General features: G+C 43.8%; 1 protein-coding gene across 1 annotated transcript; it reads left to right on the top strand.

The window, feature by feature from the left end:
* Positions 1 to 2,556: 2,556 nt before the first annotated feature.
* Positions 2,557 to 8,289, top strand: lipg (lipase, endothelial). The gene is made up of 10 exons (XM_084024859.1): positions 2,557 to 2,938; positions 3,959 to 4,149; positions 4,416 to 4,595; positions 5,409 to 5,520; positions 5,618 to 5,836; positions 5,998 to 6,240; positions 6,456 to 6,576; positions 7,002 to 7,229; positions 7,326 to 7,430; positions 7,538 to 8,289. Exons 1-10 carry the CDS (start codon positions 2,848 to 2,850, stop codon positions 7,548 to 7,550), a joined length of 1,503 nt encoding a protein of 500 aa, XP_083880985.1. The 5' UTR covers positions 2,557 to 2,847; the 3' UTR covers positions 7,551 to 8,289.
* The last annotated feature ends 8,312 nt before the right edge of the window (positions 8,290 to 16,601 follow it).

Raw genomic sequence — 16,601 nt, 5'->3', positions numbered from 1 at the left:
TTATTGTAAAGGAGGCCGTATTAGCACATTTGTTTCAACATCTGTACACAGAACTGACTGGGAAGCAGTATTGAAATAAAATGCATATATTGAAATGAGATAGGCTATAAAAAGCTTCATCAGATAACTATTGCCTAGGTTACATACACAATATTTACACCTAGCCTACATCATGACATGTTAACCTAAAAATAATACTTGCAAGGCAAAAATAATGTATTGTTCTTACTGATATTAACAATTGAACAAATAATTATAAGCTTTGTAAGCTTTAATTTCCACTAAATGAATGAAAATGAATGCTCATATGTAGTCTCACATGACTAAATTGTACCTGAAGTGCTTAAGTGTCATTTGTGGCCATTTTAAAACGGGGAGAGCAAGGAGAAACATGATGAAAGGTATACACATAAGTACAGTTGCTTGAAAAAGTTAAACATAAATAAGAAATCACATGGCATCCAAAAGCTTAGCGTGAGCCCTTTTGAAAAACACAACTGACTTATGGCTCATAGGCCTACGTGATGTTTATGAGAATAACCTCAGGAATGAATCAGGGTATCACGATAAAGATAATTAAATTACGCTCACTCCGGTCTCCCCAGCCTGCAGGTGCTTGTTTAAGTATTTTACAGTGTCTCATTGTTGGGTCTTGTCAGGCGGACGCTGTTGGGAAAAACCTGGACAGGTCAGCATAGTGCAGAATCACACTGGCTCTCAGAGTGGGCGGCTGGCTACGGTGTGTGGATGGAAAAAATAACAATACCCCTGTATGAGAAGCTACATTAACGTTGAATGAAATATAACCGCCAATGTCTGAGTTTCAGTCCAACAGACTCATTCTGGGAAGTCTTTCAATGCTCTTGTATTTTTTTATGTTTTTTGAAGAACTAGCTTCTTTGTGATTCTGACGTTCAGCTAAAAAAACAGAAGAAAAAGGAGGGTGCGATTCAAATTCAACCTGTATTATGTCGTTTTGTCACAATCTAATCATTATAAAACATAAAATGTTGTCACTGTAAGTTTAAATATCAGTGGCAGGCAGGACTTAATGTCATTTAAAATGATAAGCTCATGAGTACACAGTACAGTGTCATCACCTCCTCATGGAGCTACCACATCCTGCATTGCAGCATATGACTCCCAACCTCTAAAGAGCATGCATGTCCATGACGGAAGCATTTCTATTACAGTGAATAGTAAGCAGGATGGATTTTTACGCTATACGCTGCATTGCATCATCTCATCACTTGAACTCCAGTGCCCTCTCCGATGCACCTTCTGCTCTATTTGCAAATCCTTACACTCTGGCTATTAATACATGATTTAAAATAGGACTCGTTATTTTTGGATGCTCGCACATCACGCCACACTCTCTCGCTCCTTCGTTAATGCTGGCTTTTCATAGCATTTGATCTATAAATGAGAAAAAGGCATAATTTCAGGTCAAGGCCAAGTCACAGTGAAGCTAATAAGGGAAGAGATTGGATTTGTCTGCATTGACATAAGTTACACTGTATGTTTAACATCAATACGCTGATGTCTAATGTGTTCTTTCCACTCTGACATTATCAGTACAACAGTGAAGTTGTGCAGTAAACATTCATATCATCTGCACATCGTGTATGTGAGGCATTTCACACGTGGTATGACGTTATTGTGTCGTAGATACTGAATATGGAGCATTTAATCAAAAGGCATTTTGTAAGGAACGCATAGGGAACATCAATCTTGAGGGACAGACTGATAGCCTCCATGATACACAACCACTGAGGAAGTCAGGTGTGTGTTTATGGCTCTTGTGGACACACTGACCTACACGCGGCACTACTTTGTTGTCGGGGACGCGCAGGTACCAGGAGCTGCTGCTGCAGGTGACTCTCCCTACTTAACCGCGTGGTGTGCGCTAATGTGTGTACACACAACAGTGGCGTTATTGTAGCGGAGAGCCTTGCGTGAGTGCGCCCATTCTTCGCCTCATCAATTGAAACTGGTCGGTGTGAGCTAAGCTGATGGTTTGGCAGCGCGCCAGGCAGAGGGGACGATGGGGGGACACACACACACACACACACACACACACACACACACACACACACACACACACACACACACACACACAGAGAGAGAGAGTCGGGGCCTTTTAAATATTCCCATCAATGCTCAGAGGGGGGTTTGGGGGTTTCCCACGTATGATACTCTGCAAAGATATACTTTATTAATAACGCTGCAACGTTAAAAATAATAATAATAAAAAAAGAAATAAAGAAAAGAAGAAGAAGTCGCCGGTCTGGTTCCCAGGAAGCGCCTTATTGGCTCATTTCTGTTTATCGATTATTTCCGCACACTATTTTGATGCGCTGTTGGGCAACAAAAGGTGGCCTTACAGCCTCGACCGTCATAGCCGACCAACACCGCGCAACTGGATCCGTGGGTTTTTATGGCGGCTTGCGTCAGCCGTAGCCTTCACGCCCCCACACACACACCACAAGGGTGAAAGCACGCTCAACGTGAGAAGCCTACTACGACTTCATTCAGCCTCGCCACGCCTTTCAACGTAAACAAACGGGGGCTTGACCAATGAGATCCACGATAGATCAGCCGATGATCAGATGACTGAAAGGGGGAAACTATTTAAAACTCTAATGAGACACTTGATGCAAGTTTGTACATTTCTTGAGCGAGGCTTTCACTGACGCGCGCGCACACACCCAAACGCACCGCCGGCTCCGTTGCTCTTTGTCACCTCTGGATCTAAAGCGAACACGCCACCACCGGCAACACGAAAAAGGCCTTTTTTTTTATCCCCGGGAAGCTTTTAATTCGTCCACACTCGTCTGTGACTGAGAAATGCATCATAAAGCCTTTTTGCTGTGGATTTGCCTGCTGTGTGGCGCTGCGCTCCTCTCCTCCGCTGCTGGGGAAAACGCCGTTCTCAAAGGTAAGGCATGGCTTTGTGTCTTTTGTTCATTCATTTTTTTTTTCTGGCATTTATTTCTTAGCCAGCTTTTAAAGGGAAGTGTCAAAAAATAATCCCAACACCACGTATGCGATGTAGGGCAAACACGCGCTTTGTGGAACACTCCTGAATGGAAATGTCTAACAAGTAAAACAAAACTCACATTTTCCTCCCAACACATCCCCCCCGTTTGGTTCATCTACATTTTTTTTTAGACTATTAGGCGAAATTAGGAAAAACGAACAAGTGTGGCGGGCAGAGCGACGCGGAAAAAGTGGAATGGATTTCGAAGAGGAGACTGCGACGTGTCCCTTTTGGAAGCGGCAGGACAAAAAAAAAAAGGGGGAGGAAAAAAAATCTCCAAGTGGAGGACACAGCGCCACGTCTGTGCGAACCGTTGGGGAAGATGTTCCGCTGAATCCGCGTTTTACCACGGACCGCACACAGCAGCCCTACAACCTCAGCTGAAGTCATTTTTGGTCCGTGTGGCCCGTTACCAAAGGGTGTCGAGTTCATTTAAATTCAGACCTGACGTTTCATGCCCTGCGCCGCCGGATTCATCCAGACTGGTTCTTCCACCCCAATCCCCCCCCTCTTCATCAATAACCAAACACAATGAGAGCTCGTCTTAACCCCTTTATTAACACATGCATGATTTATGATTTCGATCACAGGGGGGAAGAACCGTCGGCATCCTCTCCCTCCAACGTCTTCCAACGGCTTCTATTAGGCCTAATTAAATGCTGTAATTAAATGCTTTTCAGCCTCGGGCCCGTTTAAGTCAAATGTAATCTGTAGCTGCAGCTGTGTGAACCAGACGAAGAGGTTATGAAATGGAAGAAGTGACATTTGGCATTTGAATTGTGTTTGAAATGTTAAATGTTGAATTAGCCCCCCCATTAAAGAGTTGCATAGGCCTACACCAGACACACAGGGAATAAAGTCACTGAGCATTTTCCTCAATGTAATATTGCCATCCTGTGGACTTTTTGTTGCCTCCAGGTGAAGACGGTGAATTGGATGTCCTGTCAACAGACAGCAGTGCTCTCAATGGCGTCATCAAGTACAACCTGAGGAAGAGTTTCGATCTGGACCAAGAGGGCTGCTACCTGCAGGCTGGCAAGAAGGAGTGTCTAGAGGAGTGTGGCTTCAACGCTACAGCCAAGACCATCTTCATCATCCACGGCTGGACGGTACGTTTGCTTTTGCTCGTCCCTTATCTAGTTGCACCAGCGCCCCTCTCACTCTCTCTCTTTCTCTCTCTGGATCACTCTTGACAAACTGTGAATTTAAATGCTGCATGCATGGCTGCAGTGTCCAACCGGAGATCTGATTGTTGGAATTTATCATGTGAATGTGAGCTAACTGAGTGCAGGGTGTCCAAGAGAGGTCATCAGGTTAAAGGATTCTGACTGACTGACTCCCATTGTCTCTCTCTCCTTCTCTCTCTCTCTTACAGATGAGTGGGATGTTCGAAGGCTGGATGTACAAGCTGGTCTCTGCATTGATGCAGCGTGAAAGTGAGGCCAATGTGGTCATCGTTGATTGGATAGCGCTCGCTCAGCAGCTGTACCCCGATGCGGTCAACCACACCCACGCCGTCGGCCTGGACATCGCTGGCATGCTCAACTGGCTTCAGGTGTGTACATGGATTTATTTCACGTATTTATCCTCCTCGCTTGTTGTGCTGGGGCTGTGATCGATTTTTATAACGCAAATTGGGATTCTATTCCGTGTATTAATGGGGGGGAAACTGCCAGCTGCACTGGACCAGTTCATCGTAAGACTTCCCCACAGTATCCTCGTGCACATTTTGCCATGATGACGCTCGGTCTCGTATCACCAAGGTGTCTTTGGTATGTAGGGCGGAAACATAGACCTCATAAATCCTCTTACATATCTTTTTTAAATGACTTTATGATGTAGTGTCATCTGAGCTGTTCTGGCAGAGGAGCAGCTGAGGAACTGCACATCCATAAACCCCCCCCCTTATGCTGGAGTGATTTAAGAGATGGAGACTGTCAAAACGTGTTTGGAGAGCTGACATGTCATGCTAAATATTCCTTTTTGTTGCGTCGACGTTGGATGTCTTCAGAACTCGGTAGCTCAGCTTCCTTCTAATGAGGATCAGGGTCTATTTAGTACTTCTGAGCCAAAGACAACAGTTTCCTTTCAGCAGGACTGTCACCTAATTGGAGCGGTGCTCTGATGGCAAGTGAGGAGAGATTCAGGCTCCCTGCCACATAGTTGTAAACATAGACAAAGAGTATTTCATGGAGACAAACTGAGACAGATGGTGGAGGTGCTGTTGCGTGGAGGGCACCGTCGGTAGATCCTGTCTGGGTTAACTGAGCTTGGCTCAGCTGCAGGCCTGACGGATCACTGCTGGCTGAAGTCCAGGACTTGTTCGGTGTGGGTCCACAGCTGCTGATGTGGGCTTTTCTCTCCACAGGACGAGGAGCACCTGCCTCTGGAGAACGTGCACCTGATTGGCTACAGTTTAGGCGCTCACGTAGCCGGCTACGCGGGGACGTTTGTTCGAGGGACCATCGGCAGAATCACCGGTGAGCCACGTGCAACAATATCTGCAATAAACGATCTTCAAAGATGCCGCGGACTCCATTGACCTTGGCCTTTTTGTCCCATTGTTATTTCTCATAGGTCTCGACCCTGCAGGACCCATGTTTGAGGGCGTCGAGGAACAGAGGCGCCTCTCCCCTGATGATGCCGACTTTGTGGACGTTCTGCACACATACACTCGAGAGGCTTTGGGTGTGAGCATTGGGATCCAGCAGCCAATTGGGGACATTGACATCTACCCCAATGGGGGTGACGTGCAACCTGGCTGCGCACTGGGTGACGTGCTAGCAGTGGCTGGAAGTAAGTACTTTGGTTTATCCCGTTTCCATCCAAGCAAAGACACGAACGCGACTGTATCTTAGTTTGTTGTAGTCGATATTAATCCATTTTAAAATTCTATAACCATGCCCCATCGTTTGTAACGGTAGCGCATCTAACCTGCTGTCCTCTTTTCTCTCCAGATTTCATGGAGGTGATGAAGTGCGAGCACGAGCGCGCCGTGCACTTGTTTGTCGACTCCTTGATGAACAAGGACCACATGAGCTTTGCCTACCAGTGCACCGGCCCCGATCGCTTTAAGAAGGGCATCTGCCTCAGCTGCCGCAAAAACCGCTGCAATAACATCGGCTACAACACCAGGAAGATGCGCAAGAGGCGCAACAGTAAAATGTATCTGAAGACGCGTGCGGACACTCCCTTCGGAGGTGAGTCCCGATACTTTGCCGCCTGTGAATGCGTTTCAAGTTTTTATCTTTTACTACTACGTTTGTTTCCTCCTGTAAAGCACCTCTATGATAACATAAACGACTTTCTTATCTTTGACCTCCACACGTTTTATGATTCCACAGTTGCCAGTGTCGACTACAACTGTACACGATCCCCCTGTGGCTCAAACATTGACTCTAATTAATCTTTTTAGGCTACCACTACCAGATGAAGATGCACGTTTTCAACAGAAAACAGGCCGACAATGCAGATCCTACCTTTCATGTCAAGCTGTACGGAGCCCATAATGATACAACGGACATGTTTGTCGATGTGTAAGTTCAAAATCGATATCTTGCAAACTTTTGTCACAGCACCATATCATGGCGACCTGTTGAAAACCAGCGTGTGCTGGTTCGACAACCGTCCTCCTCCTATATGTGCAACCTGGCAGCTACACCGCCGGAGACATTTAGACACACGTGGACTGTGATATGAATCTGGAACTTGAGCCTTGTTCGTCCTGACCTTTTCAAAGTGCCAGTGACATAGTTGTGTGTTGTACTGCAAGCTCACACTGAAAGACGAACTCTGCTCCCTTTTAGTTCCAATACATGTTGATGCTAATTTAATGTAGTTGTCGCAACCGATCGATGGCGGTTATCATACGAGCATCAAAAATTGTTCAGCATGTGTCTGATTTAGTGAAATAATGCTAAATCTTAATGGTTAACGATTTCTCCTCCCTTTTTTTGTGCAGCCATGATGGTACTGTTGGTCTGAACCTGACCAACACTTTCTTGGTGTTTACCGAGAAGGAAATTGGCGACCTTCTAAAGATACGTCTGAGCTGGGAAGGAGACTCCGACTCCTGGAACTCCGTCTGGAAGAACCTGAAGAAGAATTTCTGGGCCTGGAACGCCAAACCTCCCAAACCTGTACTGGAAGTGCGGCGGATCCGTGTGAAAGCTGGTGAAACGCAGAAGAAGTAAGTAGGAGGGGAAGCTGACACCACATCACCCCCAGGATTGAATTTTCTTGATAAACATGTACTTAGATTTTTTTTTATCTTACAATGTTGCAGGTTTACTTTCTGTGCCCAAGAGTCTGAAAAGACAGATATTTCACCAGGGGACTCCATAACCTTCGTGAAATGTCGTGATGGCTGGGAAGTGAAGCCAAGAAAAAGGTACCAAACTTGTCTTGTCAGAATACTCTTGAATTATATTTGATAATACTCTAAATGAGGTCGATGGAGTTGTATGGTATAACTAAAAGCCTGTTTTTGATTGACAGGCTGCCCATGTAACAACTAAACACTTCTAACAACCAATGCACCATCACTATGGGGGACCCAACATGGATCAGCGAGAAGCACCGTCTTCTCTTTATTTGAGCACTTTTTCGAAGGAGGAAGATGGATCAGCGCACAGTAGGAGGGACTCTTCACTGCACCCGTTTCTGGAGATGAGGATTGTGGGGTCTGTCCAGCGTCTGGAAAATGGCATGCAGGCTGGAAGTTAGGGTGGGGGGGGGCAGTCCTTACTGTGTTAAAAGTCGCCCACAGAGTTGCAGAACGTTCCTTTTGTGTGGACTAGTGACGTAGAAAACAGATCTGTGCCAGTGGACAAACACCAGCAATTGTAGTCGCTGTACTGTACATTTTTAAATATTTTTTTTTTATTTATGAGAAAAAATGGAAGCACTGCAAGACCAACATTATTTATCAGAGCACATCCCATAATGAAGCATGTTGAATGCATTTCTCCTAGATGCAGTATTTGTGTGTTTGTGTGTGTGTACTGTATGTTGTGTGTGTGTGTGTGTGTACTGTATGTTGTGTGTGTGCGTGTGTTGTGGCCAGGAAGTGTGCCTTTCTGCTGAGAGATTACTGATGCACTGTATAACTGATGGATTTACCTGCTCTCATTGCACATGACCTTCCTGAGGTTTTTTGCAATTGTGTTACTGTAACTGTATTTTGGGGGTGTGTTTTTGTACATAATGTAAATAACTTTTTGCAAAAAAATAAATTCACCTGTTATTTGTAGAAACTGTTGCCTTTTGCTTGTCATTTTAATATTCTCCTCTGCTTGTGTTCTTTATTGTGATCTGCCTTGATGAAGATAGATTTATGGATCGGTAAACTGGTGTTTTTTTTTCCCCTTTCCTGTTAATTTTGATGCTTCAGTAATCCAAAGAAACTGCAGTGAAAACCCTGTAGGACTCAAATTAGTGACAATCACTTGTGAAATATGACACTGCCACCTTTTGTGATCTGTGTTTAAGCAAATCCCTTTTGTGAAACCTGAAGTCTGAGCATCAAACAAGCTTTTCTGGGCGAGCAGGACCTTTCAATAAAACATGTGCATGTGTTCAATTAAGAGCGTTCAACCTGAGAAATGCATTCCCACCTTTTTTAAGAAACAAAAACAAGTTTTTAAAGTTATACCAGAATGAGGATTTAAAAAGAATATAATGGCATTGTTTTTCAACTTTAAAATTTGCATCCAACATAATTTGGTTTTCTATTCTTAAATCGTATCTACTTGGGAATCTCATTTTGCCTCCTAAGGCCATGTCCTCTTTCATCTAACAGAAGCTCATTTATGCTCCCTCTAAACTGAAAGAGCTTCTGAATAAAACACCCACGTTGCAACGCGTCCTGGCTTGACCACAAATCAACTGAGTAACCAAGTACATGTTGTATTTTTGTTTTAAACTTTTTTAAACTCTTCTCCCATGTTGAGACATGAATTAAAACCTCCGCGATACACTGGTTGAATGGAGCGAAGTCACGAAACAGGAATGCCACTAACATTACTGAGCTGTTATGACGCCTTAGCTTTTGTTGGTGCAGGAAGTGGCAACTTAAGTTCAAATAGCTCTTGAACTAAATACCAGGAAAACTGGATCACAGAAAGGTAAATATTTCATGTCACAGCAGCCTCTGCCTCATCTTGTAATGGTGAAATACCTGAAAGGTTAGTAAGAGGAAGAATGTCTTATGTCATCTACACTAAACATCAGGTGGGTGTCTAAGTGTCAGTTATACTATTGGCACCTGGAGACTTAAATGACTCATACCCTCAGCTTTTTGTCCTTTGTGATTTTCTTGGGTTTGTTTCACTCTTATATGAATCTCGTTGCAGCAGCAACCAAAGTGTCACAGCATCACGCACATTTCTCGCTCTATATGAAATGTTTCAGTTCTTGGTTTCAATTGGCAGTTATAACGAACATTCTGTGGCACAATCCAAGATCCAAAGATAAATGCAATCTGCTATTGCCAACTTTAATACCAACATCCATCCATCCATCCATTTTCTACCGCTTATCCTGTATTTAGGGTCACGGGGGGGCTGGAGCCGATCCCAGCTGTCATTGGGCGAAGGCAGGGTACACCCTGGACAGGACGCCAGTCTATCACAGGGCCAACATGTAGAGACAAACAACCATTCACACTCACATTCACACCTACGGGCAATTTAGAGTCACCAATTAACCTATCCCCATCCTGCATGACTTTGGACTGTGGGAGGAAGCCGGAGAACCCGGAGAGAACCCACGCTTACACGGGGAGAACATGCAAACTCCACACAGAAGGAACCCGGGCCGACCCGGGAACCGAACCCAGGACCCTCTTGCTGTGAGGCGAGAGTGCTACCCACTACACCACCGTGCAGCCCTTAATACCAACATGAATAACTTAAAGCTAAGTTATTGACGTTTCTGAAATAATCCCTTCTGTACTATCTTTGCTTCATGAGTCTGATTCTGATAAATGCAAAAATTCAAGGGGAACTCCACTGACAAAAAATGAAAACTAAAAGCAGACAACCACCAACTGGGTTTTGCCAGTCGTTACCACAAAGCCTTTGAAGCGGAATCACACCATCGAGAGAGACTTAAAACAAGCTTGTTGTTGCATTTTCAATCCAAGACTAAAATTCATTTGTGCAAGAAGCAAAATAAGTTTGAATGAGGTTGCAAATCTAAATGTTTTTGTCATGCAGAGTCTTTATCATTATGTCCAGATTGTTTGGCGCAACACGCCACGGGCAGCCCTGTGTTGCCACGTGCCCTCCAGATTAAAGGACACATTGCCACCAGTGAAGTAGTGAGAGCAGGGGGGGCTTGGTCGTCTCACATGGTCTCTGCGGCCCATGCACGCACAGTCAAGAGGAATAGCTCAAAGGATGCTTCTCGTTTCATGACGTCACAGTGGTCACAACACAAAACACTCAGCGGAGCCGGCTGTTGACCTGTGCTCATGTGATGCCAGCTGAGTGGTTGTGGCATGCCGCTCAGAGTCTGGCGAGAGTTGAAAGCACGGCGGTCACATGTACTCGCTGGGCTTCCAAGTAAGACGTCCTCCAAATCTTCCAGGAATGTGAGGCCAGAAGGATGAGGTTGGACCTGACTTTTTGTTTTCGGGGAATATGTTCTTACATATGATTAGTTGACCAAACAATCCATCGGATATTTGATCTAACGTTTTTGTTGAAGACGTGTTGCGATAACAAAAGGCGTAAAGCTGTGGAGAGTTACGCCCGATAAGTCACCCATAAAGTATTATTTGTTTTTAATCTGACAAAGCTTGAAGCTTGTATTCCTTTTTGGCAGTAAAGAAGCCAAACTCTCTGAATGAGTCCGTCTCAGATGCCAATCACATGATTCTTGAAACACAGAAATGGCAGCTTTTTTATCTCCCTTTCATCTCCAGCTAATATATTCATTAGAGCAATGAAATCAAGACCCTACAGTCAAGCTCATGGCTCTCTCTTCACGGCTGTTTTTAAACGAGGTCCCGTCTTGTCACATGATCAAATAAAGACCTTGACATTAGACAACATCAACATCCACATGACCCAGAATGAATGATTCATGGCGAGCCCTCTGACAGCTGTTAAGACGTTCTACTGAAAAGCAAAAAATGTATTACAGGGAAAGCCCGGGAATCACCAAAGTCAGTTAGATTCATCCTCCGGGGACCATGAATATTTGCGCGGCATTGGGGTGGCAATCCGTCCAATAGTTGTTTAGATATTTCATTGTGGACCAAAGGGTTGGACGGTCCAACTAAAGCTAAAGCCAGCTAGCAAACAGTGACCTGCGTTTAAATGTGACATTAGCCTGAAGATGTTGATAAGCTACAGAAAGATTTACATTAACAGCTACCTGTTCTACATAGTTTCTAAATATCTTGCTGTCTTATTTATTGACGTTCCCCTTTACACAACACAACGGTTTATATATTTATACATGTGGGGGTCGTGTCGTCAAAAGGAAAGAACAGAACAGCGTTCACATGCAGGAGAACCCTGCTGTTTCTAGTGGGGTAGCCGCACAGTCACATTGAGTGCTATTATCCACCAATCATGACAGTCTGCCAAAATGAATATCCAATCCGACATCGCATGCTTTGAGGTCTTTGTTACACATGTTTGGACAGTACGCGCCATGTTTGTGTAAAGGTGGCTATAATTACACCGTGATCTGGTTCCTGTATATGTATGTGAGGGCAGGAAACTTTCCATGAGTCCCCTCAGCTCCTATTGGTGCACACCTCATAACCTGATCCCACTGTTATGGTGTCACATTTGTTTCCTTTGTGTTTGCTGTGACTGTCCAGGAGGCGCGGGGCTCAGTACTGTACGATGTTGTGACTGGATGAGAGGTGCCGTAGGGTCTCAGCTGTTGTTTAAGTTGTCGAGTTGTTGTTTACAACTTCAAAGAAGGTCAAATTCATAATTAGAAGGTGACCCTTTGGTAAGAGACGGAGAACACCAGGAACAAAATGTCCTGTTTGAACTGATTATGTTTATTGTTAGGATTATTAGGTTTTAATTAAAGATACATTTGCATGTAATGAGTGACTTCCACACATGAAGAAAATTGAATGAGAAAAGACATTAGCAACCTCCGTCTGTTGATGAAGATCATGTGATTGTAGTTGACAGCTTCTAAAAGGACCTTTTGGTGAGATTATTTTGTCAGCAGTTGTAAATATATGTTATGTACTTATATCACATTTGTGTCAGATTAACCAGTCAAAGTAAATATTTAGCCATTCTTTTTGTTTCCTTACTCCCGAATGATTGGAATGATTCTTTGAACCGAGGGGCTTTCAGGAAACGATGACTACAAAGCTAATTTCTGTTATCTCACTTTGATTGAACAAGATGTTTTTCCTGGACATGAAACTAATTAATTCTATCAAACAGAATCAGATCGTGAAAGGAGGACAGGACTGGGCCCCGGGTTATAAGGCTCCTACACTCCTGGACCTCTGCCTGGCTGAGCTTCCCACTGCCCCCCCCCCCCCCCCCCCCCCCACCGTGATAGGGAGTTACTGTATCATACCATATCCAACCATCACTATCACTGCCAACAGCAGCACAACTGGAGAGAGCTGTGAGCCAATGGTGGGAGAGCTGGCCATCTGGTAAACTCCGTTGACCCGGTCGGTTCCCAACACTTTCTCTCGTGGGATTTTTCACAATTTAAAAAAAAGAAGGGAAAAAAAAGAATTATTGTCTGTATTTGAATGTCACATGATTGCCATGACTCTTTTTCCCTCAGAAATGTCAAAAGTCAAACACAAACTGGAATTCGTAGGACAATGAAATATACTGTGGGGGGAAAAAGTGATTTGTTGAAATGAATCACAATTCCCTATTCCCTATTCCCAAGGGGGAATCCGAAACCTGATGGCACTTCCATGTAAAGCTTTGTTGAAACAACCTGTTTCAATCATTTTAATGACTAGGTTGCACTTTTTCAGAGGCTGTGTTTTTGTTCAACACAGGACGGGTCTCACTTTAACTCCATGGGATCTTGTCTTTGCTTCACCTTTAAAAGCAATCATTCTAGATGTTAGGAAATATATGTATTTACTTAATTTGCACAAGTTAGATGAGATCAGTGCCAATTGGCTCGGGCTCAGGGCTAATGATTAGCCTAGCCGAACGTAAAGAGCAAGCGGAAACAACTGTCTGACATATATCTGCCCCCCTCGAGTGCTCAGATTTACATCTAATAGAACCCTTACAGCTCACTCATTTACACACTATATCTTGTTCATTTAATTTGCGCACAAACAGAAATTCAAGATCAGTTTATCCATTAACCTTTGAGTTCTGCGTGAAGTCTCAAGCATGTGTTATTGTTTTTTGCCAAGATTAAAGCACACAATTACCCCTAAGAACCACAAAAAAATCCCATTATTTGTTACGTTTTTGTGTTCAGATTAAACAAATGAGATGCAAAGTGTTACTTAACGTAAGAGAAGTTTCTCTGTGTATTTTTGAAGAGAGTGAGGCTATCTGTTTTCCCCTGCAGGAAACAGCTTCATGCTCCAGCTTGACGCCATGACATCAAATTTATATTTAGTCATCTACGGTAACTCACTTAGAGAAAGAGAAGAAACTTATTTTTTAATATGTTGAACTTCCTTAAAGGTGTTTCATCCCGTTGTTGTGAGTAGTTGTGAGTAAGGCGTCCCTTGGGTTCAACAAATCCATTTACAATCCACCACTTCACAATGTGAGTCAGGGGTCGGAGATGAGCAGGTGCAAAAGACTTCCTTCCTTCATTCAGTAGCTCAGGAAACAAATCTATGGGAAAAAATGTGTGTATGGTGTCAAATTGCATCATAGCACTTCCAACCCCAGATATGCATGTAAATATGCTGCATGGTCACATGTTTTCTGACACCAATGTTTCCACAACAGTGAGTTCATGTGGTCATAGTGGCTCGAAACACCTTTTTATCACTCGTTTCAAACGGCCGCTGACCGCCCGATGACTCCTCACTCACTACCCTTAACCCTGTCCAGTAGGGGTCGCTAGTGATGACAAAGCTGAATGCATCTGTGACCCCCAGCCACTACTCTGCCGCCTCATTGGGGGGGAAACAGAACTAGCAGTACGCAAGCTAGGCGTACTCATCTGCTGCTCCAGACAGACAGCTTGGTGAGTTCAGTTTGGATTTTGGCAAAACGTATGGCCTGTCTTTTAAGACAACTTTGTGTGCCGATTGCCTGCAAGCATTGCCGCTTGTTTTTCAGTTTGAATTACCGGTATGTGTGTTTTACGACACCTTATATCCTGTAAGTGTCTAGACGCGGGGTTGTAGTTGGAGGCAATAGCAGTTTACAACATGCTGAACCAGCCCAATCCCTTAACATTAACTCAAATCAACCCTCAAACCGAGGCTAAGGCCTCAAACACACATACACACACACACACACACACACACACACACACACACACACACACACACACACACACACACACACACACACACACACACACACACACACACACAACGCATGCTTCCTGCTTCTTCTTGCTCAGCATAACACCTCCCAGAGAACATCACTGTTAATGGGAAATATTGTTTTCATTCATTCAGTCTTTTGCAACACACACAGACGTCCACACAGTTGCTGATGCTGGTCAGAGCATTTCTTCTGGGGCTGTTTTATGGCGTCACAAGCTGAGACTTTCTCATGGGAACGAGCCAGACGAGCAGTGAGGAATGCATCAAAATGTCCGTCGAGCTGAAAGAAAGTATGAAGAAAGAAAAAAAACTATAATCTGCTGTGAATAGGATTTATGTAATTCTCACATGTTGCCAAAGGATACGTTTGAGTCTCCGTCCAGGGTGAATTTTTAGAGCCGGCACGTTGATTTGGCTTAATTTCTCAACTGATTGAAAGCGGTCGGTAACAGCCTGGGTATGAGAAAGCAGGTCACCGAATAGTTGGGATCAGTGGCGGTTCTACACGGGGGCCTACAGGGGCCAGTGCCCCTGTAAAAATGTCCCAGGCCCCCCCTGTGGCCCCCCCAGAGCTGACTGAATAAGCTGACTGAATGATAAAATGAAAATGAAATAAATTGATCAAGTTATTACGATTTTATGCGCTAGCGCCAAAAGCGGAACTAATGTGACTCAGCGCTCTACACGGAATAATTAGAGCGACGCACCCAAACACTGCCTTGCCGGATGCGAGATGAGAGTGAGAACGGCACTTTCCATTTTTTAATGTGCCCCTCTGATCAAACATTGGCCCCACCTTGGCCCCCCCAGTAAAATTTGTCTAGAACCGCCACTGGTTGGGATGCTGGTGTAGCAACAGTGGCTTTTTTTAGCTTATTTTCTTATACTGTTGCTGTTTTAATTACTTTAATTAACTTTATTGGTGCTTTTTATTGCGCTTTTATTATTGTTTTGTATTGTTTGTGTGTGTTTTTTGTGGATTCTCATTGTTTTCCATGACAGATATCCAGATTTAAAGGTGAATTTAAGATATTATGTTTCAGGGAGTCCGTGCAGAGCTGCTACCACTTTAAGTTGACTTGCTCCTGTGGGTGTGAATGCACATATCAGCACTATAAGCCTTCCAACCGTTGCTTATTTCACATTCAAAACTACTAATACCGTGAGATTTCTGCACTCTTTACTGTACTTGATTCAAGGCCAGCCCCCTTTTTTAAATAGCTGGATTGTACTCGAACAGTCTTTTGCTCTCATGATTACGGCACCTGTTTTGTCTGCATAATGCATTAAGCAGCTTTATGACGAAAGCATAAGCAAGCACCAAAAACACTTACTATTGTTTGTGATTTATGCTAATCTGCATGTGGTTCTTGGCTGGTTTTGTAAACATGGACACACCAACTTTTAAATAACACATTAAGCAACTGCCTGCAAATGGACACTGTTCTTTATGGTATTCAGGTCAGAGATGCCCTGCGCTGCTGCTGCTGAGCCAAAGTGTATATGAAGGTATTTGGCTTTGAAGTCACATGGTTTGATTCATATGATTTGAAGATTGTAAGTCACTTGTACAGTAGATCAGACTCACTGCAGCAGCAGACAGATCCCACCTCAAAGGGAACTTCACTTTTCATCAGAACTACGTTGATGTGAAATGAGGACTTACTGTTAATCTTTTAATACCAACACAATGTTCCCCTTTTTTTCTTAGGGGAAAACAGCAGGAGAGGCAGTTGTTAGTGCAGAGAAGGCATCCACTCATCACTCGGCTAAATCACTAAATACTATTTTGGTGACACTTTATTTTAAAAGTTGACGTTTCCGAGGAAGGTTTTCTGGAAAGAAATATTAACAGTAATTCATACTGCTAATTATAGAAAAAGTAGAGACTATATGTGTGTTTCCATCCACTTGTCTTTATTTACATTTCCTTTTGAAGATTAAAATATCCGAACTGGAAAGGCCAGAAATCCCCGTTTTTAAATTTGGGTGAGGCGGAGGAGTTGGTCTTACAGTAAAAGCAAGGTGTGACAAAGTGCAATGGAAACACATGTGTCATACAGTAAGTGAAGC

This window comes from Eutrigla gurnardus (assembly GCF_963514095.1).
Source record: "Eutrigla gurnardus genome assembly, chromosome: 13".
Classification (NCBI taxonomy): domain Eukaryota; kingdom Metazoa; phylum Chordata; class Actinopteri; order Perciformes; family Triglidae; genus Eutrigla; species Eutrigla gurnardus.
Note: the sequence above shows the minus strand (reverse complement) of the source record. Positions and strands in the feature narration are given on the sequence as shown.

What these genes read in the sequence shown, in the direction of transcription:
- lipg (XM_084024859.1), top strand. Translation starts at nt 2,848, where the DNA reads ATGCATCATAAAGCCTTTTTGCTGTGGATTTGCCTGCTGTGTGGCGCT. An exon ending in GCATGCTCAACTGGCTTCAG is followed by an intron (nt 4,596 to 5,408) that starts GTGTGTACATGG and finishes TTCTCTCCACAG; the next exon opens with GACGAGGAGCACCTGCCTCT. An exon ending in GACCATCGGCAGAATCACCG is followed by an intron (nt 5,521 to 5,617) that starts GTGAGCCACGTG and finishes TATTTCTCATAG; the next exon opens with GTCTCGACCCTGCAGGACCC.